Source organism: Empidonax traillii, unplaced genomic scaffold (assembly GCF_003031625.1).
Source record: "Empidonax traillii isolate 1590-97213 ecotype Southwest subspecies unplaced genomic scaffold, ASM303162v1 scaffold12:size2584012, whole genome shotgun sequence".
Classification (NCBI taxonomy): Eukaryota; Metazoa; Chordata; class Aves; order Passeriformes; family Tyrannidae; genus Empidonax; species Empidonax traillii.
The window spans coordinates 450,914-475,314 of record NW_020955205.1 but is presented as its reverse complement, the minus strand read 5'-3'; the positions used below and the strand labels follow the sequence as shown (position 1 = coordinate 475,314).

The following is a 24,401-nucleotide window of genomic DNA, read 5'->3' as shown; positions in this document are numbered from 1 at the left end:
CGCTCCAGAGCTAGATGCTTCCCGAACTCCCAGGACTCAAAATTACAAGCAGTTAAGTAATCATAATTAGTGAGGCAGTGTGCATGCAGCCAAGAAAGCCAAATGAGACAGGTGGGCACAGGGATGGCAGCGCCACTTTGGGATTCCCCTGCAATGGCTTTAAATCCCCATTTCTACACTTGAGCAGCACTTCGGATTCCCTATTCTTGGAATTCCAGAGAAATCCACATTGCTGTGCTGAGCAGGATCTGCTGGCACAGGGAGAAGGAATGGATGGAACAAAAGCTCGTGTTGTGCAAGAGGACCGAAAATGCTGGTTTTGACAAGAAACACAGCCTGGGAAATAGTCGGGGACAGGGGGTGAGTGTGTGGGTTGTTTGTCCATGGAAAAGGCTTACAACCCTTTCCTCTGCCACAGATGGGATCTTCATCCCTCCCTGAAGGCAGATAGCTGCTGAGGTCTATGGCAGCAGCATATCTGAGCCGTTCCCATTCAGAGCTGGTGGCGGTGATTTCCATCCCTCTCCTCTGTCTAGTAATCCTATCAGACATCCAGGATGTGGGGATCCTTGGAAAAGTTTTGGTTCTCTGTGCCCAGTGTGGAACTGGGCTAAAAGGAACCACCGCCTTTACCATGCGCACAGTGTGGGCTGGGTTTGGATTTTGCTGCCTGTGGAAGGGAGGCTGGGCACATTTGCGGGGCCACACGGGACACTTGGCATCACCTGCAGCTTTCAGATCTGTAGCCGACACTTTGCCAAAAAGCCCCACTGAGCCACAAAGAGCTGCTGCTGACAGCACGTGTCTGACAAGCAGCTGCAAATACCCCCTTCCTCCATGTGTGTGGAGAAGAAAACCCAGCTGGGTGAAGAAGTTTGGCAGCAAGGAGGGAGGGCCCTGTGATCCCTCCTTCAGAGGAGGAGCCAACCTGCAGCGGGTGCCCCCAAGGAAACTCGAGGGCAGCCTGAGCAGGAGCTGCTCTGCAGGACACACTGCCGGGGCTGAGGCTGCTCTGGAAACACAGCTGGGTGGAAAATGGTACCTGGAAGGACGGGACACTGCACCTGAAACAGAACCACTCCACAGGCAGGAGGTGCACAACTCTAGGGATGCTCAGAACACCCACCTCTCATGCACGCCTGGGCACTGGGACAAGCAGCCCTTCCAGATGGATTCCCTGCTGCCTCCGGTTCTTTTCCAGCCTTCCAGCCCTTGTGTCTGGCCCCAGTTTGGCACAGCCAAGCCAGTCCATGCCCAAAGCACAGGGGAAAGCTTCTTTCTCTGCCAGTCCCAGACAGACTCCAGCTGAGCAAACACAGGTGCTGCTCTTCACACTTGCCAGCTGCCCTGTTCTAGGGCACAAGCTCTCTCACTGACTCCAGGGCTTCATTTGCACTAGCTGCCCTTTTGTTTCCCTCGTCCCAAAGCCTCAGGCTGCAGCTGCTGCTCTGGAACTGGCGTCACATGCACCTGAAGGTGCTGGAATTGGCTGGCAGCCCGGGAGTTCCCCCTAATTTTTGTGCCCTACATGCCTGCTCAGAGCAGGTCCAGCAGCACAGAGGCAATGCCCTCACCCCATATCCTGCAGTGAAAGGCAGCAGCAGGCAGAGGTGGTGGCCAGACAGGAGACTGATGCTTCGGGGCTTGGCAAGGCCCTGGGAAGAGAGGCAGGAGCTCAGAGCAGGGTGGCTTGTTTCCCCCCCCAGCTACCAGGCACAGCCCATCGTGCTGCTTTCCCTCCTGCCACTATCCTGCTTACCCAGGAAAGCTGCCTGCAGCCTGATTATCTCTGTCTCAGCCTCACCCAGGACAGGAGTGGCCCCAAACACAGCTTCATGCCCCTTACAGTCAGTGTGTCCCCAGGGATGCAGCCAGCTTGTTTTTGGGGACCACAGCCTGTGCAAAGCCCTAAACTTCCTCCTTCTTTCCTGCCCAAAGCCCCCATGACAGCAAAGAGTACTGGTCACTGGTAGTATATTTATATATCAATACAAATAAAAACAAAACAACCCCCAAAAAAGGAACAACAACAAAAAGGTTTCTCTGAACAAGAGCAAAATAGGTACATTTACAAATACTTCTGGTTCTGGCTTGGATCAAGGTAATGTTAAATAAAAAAAAATTTAACCAAACAAGCAAACAAACAAACAAACAAAAAAAAACAAAAAGGAACTACAAAACAAAAACTACCCCCTCCCCCCAAGATTATAAAAAAATAAGAATATACACATTCAAAGATCTTATTACAGTATAAAGTTGGGGAGGCCCAGGTGGTGGTGGGGGCTGGGGCTAAGGCTCATTGCCTCTCCAGGGCTTGGGGTTTATTCTTGCTCAGCACTTTCCCGGCCTGTGACTCAACGCAGGGCTGGGCCTGAGGGTTCCCGGTGGCGGCTTGGGAAAGCCAGGCAACCTGGTGAGCCAGCTGGTCCCTGTGTCCTCATCACCTCGTACCGAGTGACTCCTGTGGCGGTGCCCCAAGGGGCAGGGAATGCCTGTGAGCTTCACACTTCACACCCCTCCGACAACCCAAATCCTCCACACCCTCCTGGGAGCAGAGCTGCTGTCTCCACAGGGAAGGTGAGACAAGGGAAAGGGGGGGACACCACCAAGCATCCTCGTGCCTCCAGTGGGACAGGCGTGAGAGTGAGTACCGTGTCCCAGTGCTGCCCATGAGGGGAAAAACGGGGAAGGGGGAAGATAAAGACAGAGCCAGGACCAAACTCACCGCTCCAGGGATCACAGCAGTGAGGTGGCAGGACAGCAAGAATCCTTAGGAGCTGCTAAAGGGGAGCTTGTATATATGTATCTATATAATAGCCGGGGGAGCAGAGCGGGGATATATTATATACACACATACATACAGACACACAGAGGGAGCAGCAGGTGAGACCAGAGCACACACCTCTCCCTCAGCCCCAGGAGTGGGAATACATTTCCTAGGACTTTGCAAAGCCCCTCTCTAGGTACAGCTTTAGGTGGTCCCAACAACAACGAAATAATAAAATAAAAAAAAACCTCCCAACTTGAAGAGACAGACAAAACCACCTCCACAACCAACCAAACCCAACCGAAACACAACGGGGAGGAGCAAGAGGCCCTTCCCGTGCCGGCGAGTGGCAGCTACTGTTTGGGTTGAATAAGGCACAGTTCCATAGCAGTGCTGACAGCCGAGGTGCTCTGGCACCGCCGCCCCAACAGCTCAGCTGAGTCCCGGCAGGCACCAAGGCAGCTCAGGCAGCCCCCGGAGGATGGGAAGGGGGTGTCTGCAGGGAGGCGGGGGATCTCAGTGCCCTGGCGAGCTCTTCTCCTGGGCAGCCCGGCTGTGGTTGGCGAGCAGCAGGCCCTCACGCTGGGCGTGCTCAAGGATGGCAGTGTAGCAGAAGTAATACTGCTCGGGGGTCTGGATGCTGAAGGCGCGCTGGGTCCGCATGCGTAGCACCGTCTGGTAGATGTTCAGAGTACCCACGTCCTGCAGCTGCGACAGGCAGATGTCCAGAGCACAAAAGGTACCTGGGAACAACAGTGGGATGGCATCAGCCACCAAACCGCACCATCACTGCCCCTCGCAAGAACTGGAGTGGTGGTTCTCAGCCCCCCTCTGATCTCGCACAGGCCATCTGGAGAACTCTCCCAGGTCCGATGGCTGCGGTAAATCCTGAGGACGCGCATCCCAGGTCAACCAGCTTGCAAACACACCGTGGATCCCCGGGGAAGGAAATGTCCCAGGGAAGCTGAACTTGTCATCTCACCAGCCCCAAGACCTGCACTGCACCCGTTACCTGTCCTGCCGATGCCGGCGCTGCAGTGGACCACGACCGGTGGTCCCCTAGGGTGACCCTTGAAGCGAGGTCCCAGGGTGCTGACAGCCACCCTCTGCTGCTGCTTCACAGCCCCCAAAAAGTCAATGAGAGTGGCAGCGGAGGAGGGAACGCCATAATCTGGCCAGCTCAGGTACTGGAAGTGGGACACCAGCCGCCGCTCCCTGGTCTGGGGAAAGCAGGGGAATTAGACCCTCTCCCCTCCTCGGACCCCCCGTGCCCCCCATGCTGTTCCCCCCAGGGCAGCTGAGGCCACGCACCTCTGAGCTGTGGATCTCCAGAATGGTTTTCTTGTAATGGCTGAGGTTCTCCACGCCCAGGTTGGTGATGGTCAGGGCCCCGAAGCACACCTGGAAATCCTTCTCCAGGGGCCAGTACTGGCCACACTTCCTCCTGCCTCCCTCCTCTAGCCTGAGAGCAGGAAAAAGACAAACTGTTTATGCCCTTCTTGCCCTGCTTGGGACATGTCCCATGCCACTCAGCCTTGGTTCTCCAGGAATCCCACAGGGACCAAACAGTCTGAACTTGACGCAATGCCCCCCACTGTGGGGCTCTGGCTGGCACCATGGCTGCAGGGTCACTGGTCAGAGCCCAGCACTGCTCATCCCGCACCAAAAATGCTCATTTTGCACAGAAAAAGAGGTCTGTGTCCCTCCATGAGCACTCACCGGGTTGTCATCACTATCACCAGGACGTTCTGCTCCCACACCATGCGCCAGAAGTCACCATAGGTGTTTTCCAGAGGCCCTGCGGCGACAACCCACACTTCAGCCCAAAATCTAATGGATTTGGGCAAACCCCTTTGCCCAGCTGCTCCACCAGCACTCCCACCACCCCCACAGGGAATGACAGTCCCTTCCTGTTGGGACTGACCCAGCTGTGGCTCCACCTGCCCTGCCTGAAGCTGCCACTGATTGCCCCCCCAGCACTGAATCCCTACAGCTCAGCACTGATCCCCCATCTCTGCTCATCCCTGGGCAGAAAGGGCAAATCCAGTGCCGGGATAGGGGCAGGAGGGAGGGGGCTGCTATCATGGATGGAGGAGGATGGATCCACTCCCTCTCTCCCCGGAGAAACTCCCCTCCCCCCTGGCTGGAGACTGGGAGGGAAATAAATATACCCAGGGAGGAGTAAATATACCCAGAGAGAAGGGGGACCTGCCGGGCAGTGTCCTTCTCCTGGAATGTCCCCCAGCACAGCTGGTGGCTGCCACCGGACAGGGAGGTGAAGCCCATAGCTGCATCAGGAGCAGAATAACCTCTCAGAGGCTCAGGCCATACCCTGAGTGCCAATGTAAGCGTTCCTCTGCTTGTAGCCATCCATGAAGCTTGCGTTGATGTAGTCAGTCAGCTGCAGGGAGAAAAAGCATGGATGAGATAAGGCTTCCAGAACCCTGCGTCCAGGATGGCTGCTTCAGCTTCCCGCAGGACTGCGAGTTTCCATCCCAGGCTGCCTCACCTCTGGGCGACTGTACGGCTTTGCCAGCTTGACACGGGTTTGGTCCAGGCAGGGCACGTCCCCATACCGGTTCTTCTCCTGGTTGTAGGGTGCCCTGGGAGGGAGGGGAAGAGGGAAGCAGGGATGTTTTCCAGGCAGGGAAGGCAAAGGCAGCATGCCCTCCCTCTGCACGAATCTCTGGAGCCTGTAGCCGAGGCTCTGCTGCCATCACCTGGCCAAATCCTCAGGAGGTGGAGTCCCTGCTAGTTCCTGGTCCCTGCAGTTCCCTGTAGCTCCCTCCTACCCCGGGGGGCTGCAGGACCCAGAAAGGGGGCTCACACCATCCCTAGGCCAGGATTCTCTGTTGCTAACCCAAAGTACCACACCCTAAAGAGGCTGATGGACCACCATCCAGAAGTGTGGGGAGGGGGGTGCTCAGCTTTCTGGGGCGAGAGGGGCCCCTGACTCCTTTCCCCCAACTCACAAAGAGCAGACAAAGGTGCCAGCTGGGCTCCTGCGCCGAATATCTTCATACTCTTCGTAGATGCCCCGTTTCTGCTTGTGACTGACATGATCCAGCAGCTCCTGGAGGGTCATGGACTTGGGCCCAGGGACGTGGACGGAGCCATTATCTTTGGGGGCCGCCAGCGGCACCAGGATGAGCTCGTCCAGGGGGTCAGGATGCCCATTCTGCTGGGGCAGGAACCGGCAGTTCCAGCTCAGAGGGTCCAGTTTGAGGGACCCCCCGAGGTATTCGGGGAGGCATTCCCGGGGCAGGTGCTCCTTCAGCTCCGACATCTTCACCATCTGCACCTGTATGAGGGAGAGGAAAGGCAGGGGTGACTCCAAGGAAGTTGGAGAGGATTCTGGGGTTCGGGACAGGGATGCCAAAGGTCTGGTGCTCAGCGGCTTCCAGCAGGTGGGGCTGAGCGGCACAAGCTGCTTCCACCATCCTGTCCCAAAGGAAAAGCAGCCTCAGCCCTCCCTTGCCGAGGGTCCTGTGCCAGGGGGGTTCCCACTCACCCGCTCCCGCAGCTTCTCCTTCAGCAGCAGGCTGATGATGGAGTAGGGCACACGGAACCACATGGGTGCTCCCACGATGAAAACTTTCTTGAGCCGAGCTGGGAAGGCACCCTGCAGGCAGGAGGAGGGGGTCAGATCCACTCTGTTGTGGCAGGGGACACGTCCCAGCAGAGGTGACAAGCAGCAAAAGGACCCCGCGGTGGCAACGCCACACCCAAAGCGCGCCTTGCACGCTCATGGTTGTGCTTGTTTTTATGTGCCAAATCTCTTGGAATTAGGTAGGCAGAGGGTTTGTCTCCGCAGGGGAGAGGTGAGGACCAGGAATTGGGATTGTGCAGAGAACACACTTCGGCCAGCATTTACTGTTATTGGTTTTTTTCCAGAGAAGGCACCAAATGCCAGGATGATTAAAAAATAATTTGCATCTGTTTTCCCAAAAGCGCTGCCAGCAGCTGTGAGAGGAATCTGGCCCGGGGACAGCTGATCTCTTCTGCCCGTGGGACACCACAGCCTCAGCCGGGTCCAGCCTGGCAGGCTCCCAGTGCCTTCCTGAGGTCCTGCAGGGCTGGAGCCTGTGCTCCTCAGCCAAGACGTGGTCAGCATGGTCTGGGGTAAAAACTGATGCCAAAACCACAGGTCTTCAGGTTCTCAGTGAGCAAGCGGCCCAGGCACTGTCCCTGCACACAGGGTCACCCCGGACATCACCTTAAGCAGGTTGAGGATCTTCTTGCTGAGATCCAGCTCAAAGTTGGTGTACTGTGACCCCGCCATGTCGTAGATGAACACCAGCCCGTTCCTTTGCGTCTCAAAGCTGAGAGAGAGGAAAGAGCAATATCAACCCCACAACATGCAAACACCTGACTCCTGCAGCAGCAGCAGCTCTGCCCCACACTGACCCCTAAAAATCCCTTTCTGTGCTTCCAGAAGGACTCATGGACCCAAACCTCGCTTCTGCACTTCCAGCTGCTCCACCACACCTCTTCCTACAACCTTCATTTAAGCCTGGCTCATACCTTAAGCCTGTCTAAGTGTTATGCCCCGTGATGGGTAAGGTCAAAAACAGAAAGAGCCCATAGGGGAGGGGGGATTTAGGGGAATGTCCCGGCTTCATATTTTTGTCAGGACTCACATTACGCCTGGCTGATGGCAGGGCTGCCTCCTCCCCAGCCAAAGCCTGCAGGGATTTGGGGCTTTCCTAAACTGAACCCAGGACGTAGACAGGGCAAGGCTGCAAAAGGGCCTGGGTTCAGGGCACGGGGGATTTTGTTCCCTGGCTGAACGCCTCCATGGGGAAGAGGGGCTGGAGTTCAAATCAGGGAATTTCAAGCCACAGGGAGCAGTGACCACCCTGGGAGGGAAGGGACTGCCCAGGGACCCACCAGTGTGAGACAGGGTACCTTGGCAGAGGCAGGCTCACCTCTCCACGGCTTGGTCTAGCAGGTAGAAGAGTGCCTGGAGCACCACGTGCTGCACACTCTTGCTGGGGTGGTGCAGCTTGGCTGTGAACAGGGCAATAGAGGCTCCCGAGGGGTCCCGCACGCTCTGCCGAGGAAACAGGGTCAGGCTTCTGCAGCACCCACGTGGAACGGAGCAAGGATGAGCCACCCAGTTGGGATAATTTGGGGAGGTACACGCCACCTACCAGAATGGTGAACTTCCCGCTGAGCAGCTCCGAGCGCAGCGGCTCCTCGTGTGGCTTCAGCTTCACAATTCCCTCCTTCAGCCGTGTCTCCTGTGGGCAGGGAGCTGGCATGACAGGGGGCACGGGCACCCCAGCTGTCTGCCCACCACCACAGCCCCACAGGGCACCCAGCCCTCCAAGGGAACCTCTGCTCCATGAGCCCATTTTCCAGCACGCACCCCAGCATGGGGAGGAGCAGCCTTGCAAAACCAGGCTGGGAAGGACCTGTGTGGATCTAAATCCTTAATATACGGGGAGACAGCCTATGGGCAGCACATGGGTCGGGAGGGCACCTTGTGAGCTGCTCTCAGCACAGGGGAGGGGATTGGGCTCAGCGAGATCTCCATGGTGACCTGCCATGGCTGAAAAAGGATTTTCCAGCTGGATAAAACTTAGATGGGAAGTGGGAAAAAGAAAAAAGAGCAGGGGGAGGGTAGTCCTCAGGAGCAGGGATCTCCCACAGAGCAAGAATCCCTTGGCCAGGGTGGTCTCAGCCCCGCTCACTTACCCGGTAGGAGTGGAAGAGCTCGATGGCCCGCAGGACGTCGAACTTGCGGGCCATGAGGAACTTGACAGCCACGTTCCAGGAGAGCGGGGACACATTATACTGGCCTGTCCACTTGTTGATCTCCTCCAGGAACTGCTTGGTTGCCTGTGGAAGAGGCCAGGGGCATGCAGTGAGACAGGGTGGGAGGAAGAGGAGAGCCCGAGGAGCATCCCTGGTCATGGTGGGAGCTACAGTCCTCAGCAAACCCGGCAGCTCCTCAGGGTGGAGAGCTCCACAACAAAAGGAGTGAGAGCAGTGGGGATGGAGACAAGGGAAATACCAGCATGGGAAAGGGAGAAAGTGGTAGGAAAAATGGCCTCGGGGCTCATGGAAGGGAAAGGGGGAGCAAGAGGAGCATTTTACAGGCACCAAACTCCCATTCAGACACAGCAAAACCAGCACAGCAGGTACCCATCACCTGGCAGCAGCTGGCAGCTCCTGGGGCTGCAGCTCCTCCGTGGAGCAGCGAACCTGGCTGTGGGAACACACGTAAAGAGCACAGAGGGCTGACACTTTGACCTGTTACAGGACATGGACCAGCTGACCCAGTAACACCAGTTTCACACGACCACGGAAGACCAGGAGGGTCCCAGGATGCAGCTTTGCTTTCTGCTGCATATTTATCCCCTGTCCCACACAGGAGCCCCAGGGGAGATGGGGCAGCGCAGCCCAGCCTTCCACCACATCCTGCTCAAAGGATACAGGCAGGACAGAGGGAGTCCCCAAAATGCCTCACCCCAAAATGGAGGAGTTTCCATTCTCTCTAGAGTGGAGGATGGCAATGTCATCCAAGGAGGAGGAGGGACAGGGAGTGCTGAAGGCTGGCTCCGGGAGCAGGGAGCGTAGGCAGACGGTGGTGTTGGATGTCAGGCAGCGGCACAAAGTTACTGGGAGCTATTCAGAGCTACTGGGAGCTATTGAGCCAGAAAAGGTTGTTGGTGTTAATGACTTCCGACAGGAGGAAGCGAAGGGCTGGGGTTTATCGGCGGCACGAGGCTCAGCAGGGGCAGTGAGCCCTTCTCATGGGATGAGTTGAAGGACCCCAGCGCGTCTGAGGGGTCTCTCCCCCAGCACATCACAGCCAGGAGCACCCTAACTCCCGGGAGAGCATATGGGAAAATAAATGGGCCAATACAGGAACCATCTTCAGCCTTAACACAGCACACATCCACATGTATGCATATAGGAATACAACTTATCCATAAATATATCCTATTCAATACATCCTGGCTGTACCTCTGCTCCTCCGGGGCATCCCCAGAATCTAAGGCTGGGGATGGAAACCCAAAATAACAGTGGAGATGCTCCTTCCCCAGCATGTGCAGGATGGCCCAGAGATGGAAGTGAGCACCAGGTACAGTCCCACTGCTCTTGGACAGAGACCTGACACTGCAGCCTGGGATGGTAATGATACCCCAGGATGATGGGAGTCCCCAGATGATGGGAAGAGGGGCTAAGGGACACAGTGGCAGTGAGGAGAGGATGCAACACGTGGTTCAGGTCTCCTTCCTCAACATCTAACCCGTCACACTTCACACAGTCCTGTTTCCAGCATCCATCACGAGGGATGCCAGGCTTTTTGAAAGGGGGAAGATGCGCAAGAACAAGCGCTGGCTTTGCAGGGCAGCTCAGCCATGAATTCCAGCTTTCCCTGGGAACAAAACCAAATTCCAAACTTACCAGTGCCGGCATTCAACAGCAGGGAGCCAGGCGCTGTCAACCATAGCTCTGCCCCCTTCGAGCACTCTGTTGGGTCTCATTATCTGTTCCTAGCCCTGATCCTAGGTGGACTTATACGTGTATCAATCCTCGTGGAGCATGGATTGCTCCACACGCCAAAACAAAGCCCATGACCCAGACCTGCCGCAAGAAGCCCTGTTCCGGCAGCACTGTGAGCGAAATTGTCTGTGGCCGGGCGTTTGGAACAATGCTGGTCTTTGGAGTGCTGGCGTCATCCGTGTCCCCGCTCTGCTGTGCCGCGGCAGGGTGGTGACAAAGCCACCGCCGCTGGAACACGGGGGCTCTTCCAGCCCTCCTCCCCCAGGCAGCAAAACTACCCTTCTTCTTCAGCCTGGGGAAGGGGGGGATAAATCTGTGAAACCTCAGCTGGGCTGAAAACCTCAAGGGAAAATGGTTTGGCTCCTCTGGGATAAGCTAGGGAGGGAACTGCAGAGAGCGGGCAGAGATGTCCCAAGACTTGCAGGGAGAGGAGAGGGGTGAATTTCCCCCGCCTTGCTGTCAGTAATAGGGGAGAGCGGAGTAAATCCTGATGGTCATGAAAAGGATGAAGGGGTGGCAGGAAGGGGATGTCCCAGCCCAAACCACCCAAGAAAGGAGGGAAGCTTCCACTATTTTGGCTTCCAAGCCACCGTGGGCAGCACCGAAGGCAGCCTTCCCCACCCCAGGATGATGATCCAAACCTGGAGCCACTACTGCAAACATACCTCAATCTTCTCCATCCAATATTCCTGCATGAACCAAACATCTCAGATCCCCCTGCCGGGACACGGGCCCAGTTACAGCTCCTGCTGCAAGCCAACCCTCCCTGCCCCCGCAGGCTCCGTTATAGCCCCATTGCTGGAAGCTTTGCCGCCTTCACATCACAGAAGAAAAACAAATCTCAGGCACCTGCGGGGATGGAGGGCAAGAACATCCCCCACTCCTTGGGATTTTATCACCCTGGAGATAGCAGTACTGCTCCCAGGAGGAAAAAAGCCTGCATTTCCTGAGCACCAGCGTAGGCTGCAGGAGGGGCTCCTCCACGGGGGTTTTGGGAACTCGAGATCTCCATCCCAACTCTCCTAAACCTAGGGAACGAAGGATTTTTAAAGGAGAAAACCGACCGAACAACTGGAAAACCAACCATTTTGGAAGGAAGACCGGACCTTTTCGCCTACGCGTGGCACTCCCCAACGCCACCGAGGTGGCCGATGTGACAGCCCGAGCACTGCCGCGGGGCAGAGGTAGCCTCCAGCAGCACGCCCAGTCCCGCTCCCAGGCTCCGCATCCCCATCCAGAGGGAAGCCCAGCGGCCGTGGCTCAGCCGGGTGGGCAAGCCCGGGGATGAGGACAAAGGAGGGATTGCTCCGGCCATCCGAGGTGCCCCCGCTGGCTCCTGGGCCCCGCTCCCCGAGCCCGGGGAGCAACATCCTCCCGCGGTGACGCAAGGCCGGCGGAGGAAGCCGGGACGTCACGGGAGGCCTGGGGCGTGGGAAGCGCGTGCACACACATCCCCACGCATCATCCCCACGCCAGCCTGCCCACGGCAGGGAGGCCTGCCAGGAGGGGACGCGCTGTTTTGGGGGTGTGGGACCCATGTCGCGGCCCCCTGCAAGGGCTTCTGGAGCGCGGGACGCTGGGGGAGTTGCGTGGATGTGGGGGGCTGTAAGGTGCGCGCCGCGTGGGTTGGGGGCGCTGCGTGGGTGGATGGGGTGGGGGGGCTTCCCACGGGGCGAACCGCCCCGCTGGGAAAAAAACCAGCCCTGCAATCCGGGGTAGCCAAAAAAAACGATGGGAGAGGAGCGGCGGGAGGGGGTGTGGGGGAGATGTGTGCAGCGCTCGGGGTCCTGCCCAGCGCGGCCCGGGGAAGGGGAGCCCGGCGGGACCTACCTGCTCCTCCTCGGCGCTGAGCTCCGCGGCCATGCTGCGCACTGGGCCGGCCCGGGATGAGCCGAGCCGGGCCGGGATGAGCCGAGCCGGGCCGGTCTAAGCGGCGGGCGCCCCGGCGGAGCCCATCCCCGGCGCTGCGGGCACCGGCCCCTCCCGGCGGCGAAGGCGGCTCCGCCCCGGGGGCCCCGCCGAAAAAATTAAAATAAAATAAAAAATAATAGATATATTTTATAATATATATATATAGTATGTATATATATATATATATATATATATGCGTGTATGTCTGAGCACCCCAGGAAGTTTGGCTCGGACCGGGAGCGCCGCTCCGCTGGGCCGGGCCGGGCCGAGCTCCCGCCCCGCTCCGCTCCGCTCTGCCCCGGCGGGGGCGGCGGCAGGAAGCGCCCGCACACCCCGATCCCTCCTCTCCGTCCCCTCCCCGCGGCTCGGCCAGCCCCGGAGGGCGGGCGGGGGACAGGAAGGCCTCTCCGGCAGGGGGGGGGCGAGCGGGGGGCAGCGGCCGGGATGGGGCTGGAGGGGCCCGATCGCCCCCCGCCCCGCTCCGCCCCGGCTCCCCCAGCCCCAGTTCCGGCCGCGGCGGGCGGGAGCGCCGCCGCTAAAATGGTGGCAGCATCCTCCTCTCCTGCTGGTGCTGGATGAGATTCCCGGCACAGCATTTTTCCCCTGCCGGTATTCCAGCCTCGCGGCCTTCCCCCCCCCCCCGCCACGACCAGCAGTCTGGGATTTCCAGGCGCCTCTTTCCACTCCCTCCTCTGCAATCCGTAAATTGCATTTCCCGGCTGGGCGCAGGTGTCAGCGCCTGGATGGAGAGTCCCGAAGCTCCTCCGGGAAGGAGCGGGGAAATTCCGAAGAGCACAGCAGCAGTCCCACCAAAAAGCCAGGCCCTGGGACAAGGGGACATTTTGTTCAGCCGAGGAGCACTGCGCTGGCAGCGTGCCCACAGCCGGAGCCTGTGCACCTAACTGGGAGAAAATGGAAGAAAGGCAAAGGGAAGGGGCTGAGCCCCGTCTGGATGAGGGCTCCAGGCTGGTTCTGTCCCCCGGAGACCCAGACCACGTCTCCAAGTCGAGCTGCCGGCTCAGCTCTCCTGCCCCAGGCCAAATTTCAGCTGCCGGGGAGGGAATGGGGGGCGTGACCCCCTCCGTTGGAGCTGCTGCCTGTTCCAACTGGGAACGGGATCACACCCAGCAAACAGAACAGTCACAGCATCAAACTGCACTGGCCCCGGCGACTTCCGTTTGACACCCTCTCTCCAAACACAGCCTTTGGTTCCCAACAGGAATTGTAATGCAAATATTTATTTCACCAGCACAGCTCATGCTTTTAAAAGAGAAACTATGAGGCATCATCTGGAGCCGGCAGTCGCTTCCCTCTTGTTCTCCTCCATCCGTCAGAGCACACAGCCCCTCTTTGGCTGTATTTCCTCTCCTTCCCTTGGCTGGAGGACCTTGGAAGGCTGCTGGAGGGCAGTAACCTGAGTGCAGCTTTCTCTGCCTTAAGGGATGCACAAATCTTCCATCCAGATGTCCACCTCCGGGTTTAATTGCCTGACGGAAGGAAAACTGCGCTGACGGGAGGCTGGATGCAGTCTCCTGTTCAGCACTCTCCCTGCAGATCTCTGCCTACCAGAGAGGCTGAAGGTGGGTACCTTTGAGGGATGGGGAGGATAAGGCAGTCCAGGTGTCTGTCGTCTTTCCCTGAGCCAGCTGCTTCACATGCCAAAAAAACACAACAACTGAACATTATAACATAAGCAGCTGTTGGAAAGAGACAGCTCCAAACACTGCAGAGCCGAGGGTGCCACTTCCCTCCTGGGGAAGCCCCCCCACTGCATCCAGGACAGTTCCTGCTGCCCGCTGGTGTAATCAATAGTGGTTGCCCAGCCAGATGGTCACACACAGCCCACATGCTTGGCACAGAACCAGCCTTTTTCTGGGAAAAAGCAGGAGTGTGAGGGCAGGATACATGTACCCCCACTATCTGCAGGTGGTCATCCCCACTCTCCTTATCTCCTCCAGGGGCATTTCCCTAGAGAGCTGGGAGAAAAGTCCCCCATACCGCCTTTAGCCTGGTGTTTCATCTCCCTTTTTAATCTCCCTCTGGAAACCAACCTGGTGACACTGAGGGCAATCATTTCATCCTCCTAAAGGCAGGGAGAGGGAGCAGCCAGCGCTTAAAAGAAGTGGGATTGGGCTGGGATGAGAGGGACAGGAGAAGGGACCAAACTAACTCAGTGTGCAGAGAATCAAACCCACGTAAGCGTTTCCTCTGCTCCAGTCAGCGCTGGAACTGATTTTTCAATCCCTATTTGGGAGGCACAGCACGCATCCACCCTTAGGTAGCAGGAAGACGCTCAAGAATTTGTCTTTCTGAGAAACCTTTTATTTGGCACAATCAATGGTAGTGTTTTTCAGAGCGAAGCCATTCCTTCCTCCCCCCACTGAGAAAAGCCTTGAGGAGAGAGAGGCTTCTGCTGCACTCACGCTGCACAAAGCCCTGCTCCAAGGCAGGTCCTGCTGCGATGCAAGGAAAATTTATATTATCCTAAGAACATGTGGGTGTGGAAAGTCCACCCTTTGGAATTACAGAAGCTCACTGCCAACTTTTTGCTAGTAAGAAGCAGACTGACCACAAAACTTTCATTGCGAAGGCCTCAGAAAACAGCTGGATCAAAGGCTGAGAAGCCCCCACTTCTGGGGTCAGGAAGGTGGGGCTGCTGCTTGGGGTCATGAGCAGCAGCTGCACCTCAGAGGTCTGAGCACTGTTCCTATGCTGGAGCTTTGCCAGGCCTTTAGCAGAAGCAGGGTCAGGAGCTGAACTGTATCCCTGCAGCACGTCCCAATGCACGACTGCCTTAGCAGAGAACCAGACAATCCTGTTGAGGACTCACAGAAGCCTTAGCAAAAAAAAAAAAAAAAAAAAATTTAAAAAAAAAAAATCCAGCCCTCGGGGCAAGATATTCCACTGTCATGCCCTTGAAACAAAGCTATCCTATTATCATTACTTTGCCCCCTCTCAGGAGCACGAGGGACAGAGAGAAGCAGGGAACCTTTTCCCTGCTCCCTCCCTAGCTGGCCTGTCCCAGCATCTTAACTCTCCATTTGGCTCACGGCTCTGTCCTGGCCCTCCAGAGACTTTTCTGGCTCAGGGGTAGACAAGTGTTCCAGCTCGTAACGTCCGTTCTTTGTGGCCGCCACGCTGCTCGGGTCGCCCTTTTCCGCCGCCAGCTTTTTACTCCTTTTGCTCTCGATGATCTGCTGGAGCTGCCGCCCGGCATAGTTCGGTTTGGCCGTGAGCGCGGTGGAGGGCACGGCGAGCCCCAGGATTTCGGGGACCATGTAGGGCCGGAGCCAGCCCACCAGCGGGGTGCTGCCAGGGGTGTAGTGGGTTTGCCTGTGATAGAAGAGCAGCCCGTCAACCTGCGGACAGGAGAGAGTGAATGAAGGGGCAGAGCTGAGGCTCCCGCAGGTGGATGACCGGGCGCCAGACGACAGCTCTGCTCTCCATTTGCAGGCCAAAACCAACAGCTGGATCATTTTTCCCCGAGCAGTGCAATAAATAGCGGAAGGGAAAGAAGAAACCTGCAGAGCTCCTGCCCTGAAAGATCAGCGACTCCCGGGTGGCTTTAAATTGTCAAAGGCAAACAATTCCAGCCTCGCTGTCGGCACAGAGCAGCATCCTCTGGATGCTCTCATCCCACTCTGCAGAAAAGCCAGTGGGTTTCTGAATAAGGCAGCCCACTTTACTGGATTAGGGTTATTTTAAATAATACATTTGGAAAGTAATTAGTCCAAGTGCATGATGCCAAGGAGCCCTGATTCCTAACAGCTCTTTTAACTGGCGTATGCCAATAAAATTCTTAATGTTTCCCAGGAGAGAACTTCTCCAGCAATCAATGACAGTTAAGGGTACTCAGGACTTTGAAGGTTTAGGCTTAACTATTGTGCTACTATTTCCACACTCTGCAGTGCTGCAGCTGTCTGACATTTTCCCCACTTTCCTTCCATGCTCAGGGATTCTCATTCCCCTCTTCCTGTGCTTCCCAGGGTGTGCTCTGCGAGGCTGGATCTTGTTGTCAGGCTGACTAACACTGAAGGTGGTGCTCCTCTTAGCTCAGCTTCACAAGCTCTTAAAAAGCCATTTGGCTATGAAGAAGAGTGGCTGAGTGGACAGAAGAGAGGAGAACAAAAGCCGATCTCGGGATGAATCGCTCCCAGGCCCCTCCCCAGGCCTACAGCCCCCAGAACAGACAGCCTGGCTGAGCACAGCACAGAGCAGCATATATCCATTTCTGCTCCATGGATGCTAACTTGTGGCAGAGATGGTAAAGCTTCTGGTACTACTCTGTCCATAATTTTCAGTAACTGTTAACATCTTGCAAAATAATCCCAGAGAAAGGGGGATTCCTCTGCTAGGAAAACACAAAACCAGAACAGTAAACATCATGATGAGCTTGTGTAACCCCTCTGGATATCTAAAGTGCAAAGCTCTTCCCTCCCTCTGCCTCTTGGGAAAAGCCAGATTCTGCAGCACCCCAGCATATCCAGCCCATTCCTGTGGATGTGTGGCACTTGATGAGCAACAGGGATACTCCGGAACCCACAGGAATGTTTTGGTAAAGATCCGAGCCTGGAAACGCCTTCCAGACTGCTCCAAATATCTTCCCCAAGATGGAGAACTCAAAGGAGCTCAGCCTGGTGAAGTTAGGTCACGTTCTCCCTTCCCTGATTTCAGTGACTCCCATATTCCTTCCCGTTTATTTAATTTGTTGGCTGGGTCCCTGTCCTGAGTCACTGCAGTGACAGCAGCCACATGAGAACAAGGGCTGACACTGTCCCTGAACAACAGAACCCGAGGAGAGACCGGCCTGGCAGGGTTTCACACTCCACAGCCACGCTTTCCAGATTTTAGATGCTTAACGGTCCTCCCATTCCTTCACACCGGGGTTTCTCAGAGGCTTTGGCTCCCCTGCCTTTGTGGAAACCTGAGCGTGGTTTTACTTAGATCTGTGAGAAGGACAGTAGCTCTTAAGATCCACTCCAAAAACCACTTTAAATTCAGAGCCAGTCAACTGATCCAAAGTCCACTGAACTCAGGGGAAAAAAATTCTGCTGAATAGAGCAGGTCAGGCCCTAACTCTTGAGGTTACAGATTAACCCTGAAGGCCCAAATCTGAAAGCACTGACCACCTCTGCTGCCACCACACACACGAGATTCCTGTCAGGATCACCAGATGCTGGGCCCAAGCCTAAGACCACCTCTGTTATCCTTCACTATCCATAGCCAGGACTTATTTTGCCTTCTGCAAAGTTTATTCTGTTCTGTGCCGGTGGTGGAAGCCGTTTAGGGTGATTTTTGGACTCCCTCTTGTGGCACACCAGAGGGACCCACAGCTCCCTTCATCCTGGAAGCAGCACCATGGTTCCAGTGGGGTTAAGGCTGTGTTGAGCCAATTACACCACTTTTCACTTCGTGGGGTTACACCCCAATCTATCAGAAGACCTGGGGGGCAAATCACAGCTGGATTACACATCTGGAGTCTGTTCAGCTCCATCCTCCTGCTCCAGAGTTTCGCAATGGCCTCTTTCGTAGCCCAAAAGTTTCCCACTCTGACCACAGGGAGGCAACACTCCTCAGCCTTTCCTCTTGGGACCAGATGCCTCAGGAAGGAATGAAGCTTTTACTCAGGAAAGACAGGAATGACTGTTTTTACACAGGCACTTGGAGATTTGTCATTAAGCAAGTCAGTTGTAGGAAAGCTGGGATGCCTACCCTGATCCATGTTCAGAGTGGAGTCTGGCAAGACCAGCAAGGGGCTGGGACTTTCCAACTCACTCTGATGGCTGTCCTGGCTTCGACAAATTAGTGTCCCTTAACTTAAACCTGCACTTACATTAATGGCAAACAGCCATTTGGGGATAGCACAAGAGGCACTATCACATCAGTGTGGCTTTGCAGGACAACAAACCTCTGCTGAGGCTGTTCCCAGTGTAGGGCTGAGACTGGGCACTCCCAGGAACTGCAGCAGACACTGAAGGAGCTTCTGGATTCCAGATGTTGTCACTGGGCTGGAATGCCATTGCCTCCTCCATCCTCCTCCCCTCCAGTGATAAATCAGCCAGGGCAGGCAAAAGCAGCCAGAGCTGATTCCGTGAGGGCCTGTGACTCACGGCTCACAACCACATGGAGCTGAGCAAGGTGGCACGTGGATTTGCCTGTCTTGTCCTTCCCCAAAGGTCAGAACAGCACAACAGCTTTGTCAGGTGAGGTTTAGGGTGGATACTAGGAACAGATTCTTCCCCCAGAGGTTGGTTGGGCAATGGAACAGACTCCCTAGGGAACTGGTCATGGTCCTAAGCTTGCCAGAGCTCAGGGACCCTTTGGACAATGCTCTCAGGCACATGGTGTGATTGTTGGGGCTGTCCTGTGCAGAGCCAGGAGTTGGACTTTAATGCTACTATTGGGTCCCTTTCAACTCAGGATACTGTATGATTCTATGATTCTTCTTCTAAAGCTGTTAAGCCATTTCTGTCACAGCCATCCTCCCCCAGCTCCAGGACACCTCAGGCACCCACTTTGAACACCCAAACCCCTCAGAAACCATTGGGATCTTACCATCACCCTTCTCCTTCCTTCCCAGAAAACAGCCAGGTGCCTTGGACATAGAATATGGAAGCAGCCAGACTAAGGAAACCCGCGCAAGCCCATGCAGAGCCACGGGCAGTACCAACTTTGGCCCTAAAGAGGTCAGCCATCCATTACACTGCTATGTGAATGTGAATTGTACTGCTTCTGGAGGCAGCCTGAGTGTCCATATCAACACTCGCATCCCCAAAGGTTTTTTCAGACCCAGCCAACTGCAGTAAGGGCAGCACAAACACATGGAATGCACTGGTTTAACTCTTGCTTATCCGTATGGTTGGACGAGGCCTGTACCTGTTGACAAGGCAACAGATCAACCACGGGCACAAAGGCATCCATCTCACACTCAGGGAAACAGCAGCGCAGCTCAGCAAGCTTCCTGCAGCTTCGGCAGAACAAATTCCCAAGAGGAGGGGATGCACCTCTCTCCCAGCACTGGCAGAGGCACTGCAGGGCTGTCACTAAGGGTCAGGTCCAGGCCCCCACCTGGGTGTTCTCACCTCAAAGGGAAAGTCCGTAGCCAGCAGCTCACACAGGCTGTCCGAGGAGCATGGGAAGTTCTGCAGGCTCACAAATTTGTACTGAAAGAGTGAGAGAGGGTTAGAGAGGTAACGGTGTGACTAAAAGGTGAACAAGGTGCTGAGTCCAGCACTGGTGTGGAAGCAGCTAAGAAGGAAGGATTCCCCCAGTGCAGGATCCAGCATGGGAAGGGAAAGGATGAGGAACAGCTCCCACAAGCTCCTGATACTTTTTTTCCCAAGCACCCAAGACTGCAAGAAGGACCTTCCAGGAGAGTTGACCCTGTGATGTTCTTTTAACCAAAATAGAAAATTATGACCTCCAGGCAGGATGCAAAGCAGACAGACACCTGTTCCAGGCTGCTGGCTCAGCCAAGCCAATCTTTCAACCCAGGAAATGAAAGCTGAAACGACCCCCCTTCATTAGGTAGACCCCCTGTCTTCTGGATATTCCTGTTGGGTGTCAGAACAGGATGTTCTCCAAACGCAGACACCTTCACTACAGTCGGCCCCATTTATCACTGAGATGCTCAACTCACAGGACCTGCTCTGCTTGGCTGTGCTTGAGCAGCGAAATCCCTCATGTCTGTACCCAAAAATCATGTTCCAAGCTGCTGTGGGTTCTAGGTCTGACATCCATTTGTAAGTCTTCAAAGGAAGACTTTTTTTTCCTGGCTCGGCAGGGATTCTGGGTAGCAATCCGGCATTCACCCGAACAACTTCAATGATCAGTTTAAACAGAGGGAAGGCTTAAAGCTTTACAAACCCACAAGACTGCAAGAATAAGCTCACAGTCAGGCTGCCAACCAACACTGCCCCTGCAGAAACCACACTGGTTTTCCATTCCATTTAAAAGGAAAGCTAAAAACAGCATGGAAGTTAGCTGATACCCTGCAGCGTGATATCCCTCAGCACTTTGGATGGGGGAAATAAACCCCACTGCACTCATTTACAGTATTCAGTGTTTCCATTTACATCCTGACCACGGCATCCCATTTCATCAGATGTACACTTTGAAGCCTGATCCATGAGGAGAAAGAAAAAAAGAAAGAAAGCTTCCGCTTGTGAAAGAAACTGCTGAAGCCTGCTGAACAGGAGAGCTTACCCCTCAGCCTCCTTCTCAGTACAAAAGGACTTACCGGATTAATCCTGCTTGTCTCTCCCAGCCCTTTCTCCTCTTGGATCTTTGAAGACAGCCAGAAGAATCTGAAGTCCGTCTGTGAAAGGACACAGAGAGTTAGTGACCATTCAACCATTCACCACACATCACCCATCAGCACCTGCTGAGTGTCCTCACTCCTCTGCGTTCACCTGGGAGGTTTACAAAATCGACTCCACCTACAGAAGCAGCACCCCAAACCCTGCTAGTCCCCCACAAAACACGTACACAGTTACTCCTGCAGCACAAAAGCTGTAAAGGTGCCCATGTTTGGGAGAAATATCCACATTTTGCAGGGCGAGCTACACACAGTGCTGGAGCACAGCGTCTCAGGGAACAACAGGGAGGGCAGGGATTCAGTACCTGGCAGTCATAAACAGGGTGTCCTCTCCAGCACATCACATCCAGGATATAGTAGGTTCGCTGGGCCTCATTGTAGATACAGTCCAGGATGGTGTACACTGCACACACAAACACAGGGAGGTCCAAACCTGCTCCAGACTCTGCCTAACCCAACTGACAAACGCCAGGTCACAGCTCTCCAGCGTTAATCCTGCCCAGATGTAAGGCTGCTGGGCATAGAGGGACCCCCTTCTATTAACTGAAACTGTGACCACAGAAGGCCTTGAGCTTGAGGAGTGCCATGAGGCTACAAAGGGACCAGCCAGAGGCACAGCAGGCAAGGGCATGTTTCAGAAAATGGCATTTTTTTTCAAGGCCAAAAAAATGAGCTCTAAGAGGTAGTAAGGAAAATGACAGCATACACAGGTCTCTTTCAGAGGACAAGAGAGGATGTTGGGGTTTAAGAGTGTCAGTCAACCAGGCTAATTAAAAGATGTGAAACACAATGGTTTTAAACAGGAAAAAGGCAGTTTTAGATTAGATGTCAGGAAGAAATTCTTCCCTGTGAAGGTGGTGAGGCCCTGGCACAGGTTGCCCAGAGAAGCTGTGGCTGCCCCATTCCTGGAAGTGTTCAAGTCCAGGTTGGATGGGGCTTGGAGCAACCTGGTCTGGTAGAAGGTGTCCCTGCCAGGGATGGAACAAGATGACCTTTAAGGTCCCCCTTCTGGGACTTTATGTGCTTATCTAGCATAAGGGTATTTGTTCACATCTAGTTATCTCCAGAGATACAGAAACAGCCCTGAAGTTGACTACCTATCAGCATGGAGGAGGGCATAGCTCTGGGGCTCAGGGGAGCTGGAGGAGCAGCACCGAGCCTGCCAGCGCACACATTCCCAGGGAGAAGCAGGCAACTCTCCTCTCTCTATCCCAAATGTCTCCTCACACCTGTACCTTTCTCACTGGTTGAGTTGTGCCGGTTGCCCCCCGGCAGCAGGGATGGGAAACTGTTGACACAGAAGCCACTTTTGGTGTAAGCTGCTGTTGTGCCCTGTGAGGAAAGAGGAGAGAAATAACCCAGTCAAGCCAGCTTTATGTTGTCTGGAAACATAAAACAGGTTCTTTAGCAGCTGGTGAGATCCCCCCCCCCACCTCTGCTACCACTTACCCTGGAGGCCACGATGAGTGCCCTTTTCCCAACAGGACACACCACCACAACCCACTCCTGCTCCAGATCTGAGGGTACATCCACCAGCCACTCTGACAGCATCAGCTACAGAGAAACCAGGAAAAAGAATCAGTAACAATGCTCCAGAAATTATGGACAACAAACAACTCAAGAATAGAGCAAGGAGGTTATGGCTTGGCTTCAACAGTAACACTGGGCATTTTAGAGGCAGCTGGCCCTGCTTGTTACCCCCAAAAGGGCTCCCTCCCTCTCTCTCTCTTTAATCAACCCCAACCTGCCTAACACACTTTTTAAGTCTTTCTTTTGCTCCCCAGCTGCTGACTGAGCTTCAGACTGCAGAACAGGGCTCATAGTCCTCACTTGGCCACCTAACACCTTGGTCCCCACTCCAGGACTTTATTTTTAAAAACATGAAAGACCTCAGAGATTCCAAAATATTAGGATAAAGAGCCCAAAGAAGCTGACCTCAAAGATTGCCCAAGTGGCTGCATGTCTTTTAGGACCAGTACGGCACCCAGGCTGATAAAACCCAGCTGAGTTTTCCTTTCCTTCCTCGTGTCCCAAACACGTGGAAAGACAGAAATCTTTAGCTGAGTGCTGCCTAACGGGGTACTAATGCTGCTAGCTGAGCTGAAATCTCCCAAAGTGGGGAATGTAGTGGTGGAGGGTTAATGGCTGGACTCACTGACCTTCGAGATCTTTTCCAACCTAAATGATTCTAAAGCACACAGGCAGCCCATCTCCATCTGTTTTCCATTTGAACTCAGCATGTTTTGGAGGCAAACTGAAGCACGGTTTCTATCTGAGCACCAAGCCAGGCAGGACACATTCTTCTCAGCCCCAAAACGGCCATCACTATGGCCTCAAACCACCCCACATCCCTCACCCTGGCCCTGCTTCACACCCACATCCCGGCGTGGGAGACACAGGTGGCACCTCACCTGATTGGCGTAGCGCTTGGGCAACTTTTTGCCAGCATCCACGTCCATCTCCTCTTCCTCCGCATCTTCCCCCTCCTTCTCCTCGCCCTCGCTCTCCATCCCTGCCCAGTCGTCCTCCGCCAGCCTCCTGGCATGGTTCACGTAGTCCAGCCGCTTCCTGGGATGGGGGGGGGCGAGGAAACACCTCAGCGGGGAGGCAGGTCACCCACCGCACCCCACACCCACACCGGGCCGCCTCCCCACACGCATCCCTGAAGCGGCCTAACGCGGCCCGCCCGCCACCCGCACCCCCATCCCCATCCCCGGCGGCGCCCGCTCGCTCTCCCCGCTCCCGCGCTCCGCTCACTCTCTCTGGATGCGGAGGAGGCGCTGCCGGCGCTCGACCTGCCCGGAGCCGCCGCGGGGCTTGTAGGCGGCCAGGCGGGGGTGCGGCGCGGCCGGGCTGCAGGGCCCCGCCAGCCCCACGCCCGCCGCCAGCGCCGCGCTCAGCTCCTCCATGGCAACACCCGCGCCCCGCCGCCTTCCGCCTGCGCCGCGCCCGCGCCCGCAGCGCCCCCGCGCGGCGCGGAGGCCCCGGCGCCCCCCGCAGCCCCCCCTCACCCCGTGCCTCAGTTTCCCCCTTCGCCCGGGGGCTGGGAAGGGACGCTGTGGTCCGCGACCGGGCACGGGCGAGGGGGATATCCCGGCAGGGACGCAGGAGCAGCCGGAGCCACCGCGGGCGAGGATTCGCGCGCCCCGGGACCGGCTGCCTGCAGAGGGCAGCGTGCGGCTGGCCAGGCCGAGCCGGGCCGGGCTGCTCGTCGCTGCGAACCGGGCGGCGGAGCGGGGAGCGCCGCGCTGCCCTGCGTCACGGGAGGCTGGCGGCTGGATCCGCCACCCCCTCCGGCAGCGGGACCGGCACCGCCGGCCGGACCGGCATCGGCACCGGCGACGGGACCACCCCCGGTATCTCCACCGGCAGCGGGACCAGCCGCGGCACCGGCTCCGCCACCCCCACAGGCAACGGGACCAGCCCCGGCACCATCACCCCCACCGGCACCGACGCCGGCATCAGCACCGGCACCGCCACCAGCCCCTCCGCCGTCCCCTCCGCCTCCGTCCGGCGTGAGATTCACGGGTTTCAGGGAAAAAAACCAAACCCCAGCAGCCGTCGGGAAAGTCGGCCCGGAAAGGAAATCTCGGGATCACCGGGAGGCTGGGCAGGGTTTGGGGTCGTTCCCGACTAATTTCCCAGGCAGCTGCTGGCGAGGGAAAATTTGGGGTGTTTCATCCACAGGACCTCCGAGAAAAGTCGCTTTGGATATATTTCCTCGCTGGCGGCCAGAGGTTTTCCTCACGGAAAGTGAAACCTCGGGATCAGCGTCCGAGGGAGATAAACCCTGCGTGGACATGGCAGAGCCCGGCTCTTGGGCCGGCCGGGGTTCACATCCCGGAGGAGCCACGGAAACGCCGCTCGCCTGACCAGGAATCTTGGTTT

General features: G+C 56.2%; 3 protein-coding genes across 7 annotated transcripts in view; all 3 read right to left on the bottom strand.

Moving 5' to 3' along the window:
• Positions 1-24,401, bottom strand: part of EDC3 (enhancer of mRNA decapping 3) — a 649,718-nt gene that overhangs the window by 220,893 nt on the left and 404,424 nt on the right. The gene's annotated exons all lie outside the window — the stretch shown is intronic.
• Positions 1,964-12,487, bottom strand: PTPN9 (protein tyrosine phosphatase, non-receptor type 9). Of its 3 annotated transcripts, none has more exons than XM_027888041.1 (13): positions 12,116-12,487; positions 8,468-8,611; positions 7,921-8,010; positions 7,696-7,820; positions 6,984-7,089; positions 6,279-6,389; positions 5,740-6,068; positions 5,277-5,370; positions 5,099-5,168; positions 4,487-4,565; positions 4,079-4,229; positions 3,780-3,987; positions 1,964-3,510 (listed from the first exon to the last, which is right to left on the bottom strand). In XM_027888041.1, exons 1-13 carry the CDS (start codon positions 12,146-12,148, stop codon positions 3,284-3,286), a joined length of 1,767 nt encoding a protein of 588 aa, XP_027743842.1. In that variant the 5' UTR covers positions 12,149-12,487; the 3' UTR covers positions 1,964-3,283. The 3 variants fall into 3 exon arrangements, with proteins under 3 accessions (XP_027743842.1, XP_027743832.1, XP_027743852.1); XM_027888031.1 differs by lacking the exon at positions 12,116-12,487 and adding an exon at positions 11,392-12,007; XM_027888051.1 differs by lacking the exon at positions 12,116-12,487 and adding an exon at positions 11,370-11,388.
• Positions 14,503-23,422, bottom strand: SNUPN (snurportin 1). The gene is made up of 8 exons (XM_027888250.1): positions 23,271-23,422; positions 22,925-23,081; positions 21,963-22,067; positions 21,749-21,845; positions 20,819-20,916; positions 20,436-20,513; positions 19,279-19,359; positions 14,503-15,555 (listed from the first exon to the last, which is right to left on the bottom strand). The coding sequence occupies exons 1-8, from the start codon at positions 23,420-23,422 to the stop codon at positions 15,226-15,228; spliced, it is 1,098 nt and encodes a 365-aa protein (XP_027744051.1). The 3' UTR covers positions 14,503-15,225.

Excerpts from the sequence above, each read along its gene's own strand:
- SNUPN (XM_027888250.1), bottom strand. The coding sequence starts at position 23,422 with ATGGAGGAGCTGAGCGCGGCGCTGGCGGCGGGCGTGGGGCTGGCGGGG. Across the intron at positions 23,082-23,270 it reads CTCCTCCGCATCCAGAGAGA|GAAGCGGCTGGACTACGTGA; the intron begins GTGAGCGGAGCG and ends CCCCCATCCCAG. Across the intron at positions 21,846-21,962 it reads CACTCATCGTGGCCTCCAGG|GGCACAACAGCAGCTTACAC; the intron begins GTAAGTGGTAGC and ends CTTTCCTCACAG.
- PTPN9 (XM_027888031.1), bottom strand. The coding sequence starts at position 11,823 with ATGGGTCCCACACCCCCAAAACAGCGCGTCCCCTCCTGGCAGGCCTCC. Across the intron at positions 7,821-7,920 it reads GCGGGAAGTTCACCATTCTG|AGCGTGCGGGACCCCTCGGG; the intron begins GTAGGTGGCGTG and ends TTTCCTCGGCAG. Across the intron at positions 4,566-5,098 it reads CGCTTACATTGGCACTCAGG|GGCCTCTGGAAAACACCTAT; the intron begins GTATGGCCTGAG and ends TTGTCGCCGCAG.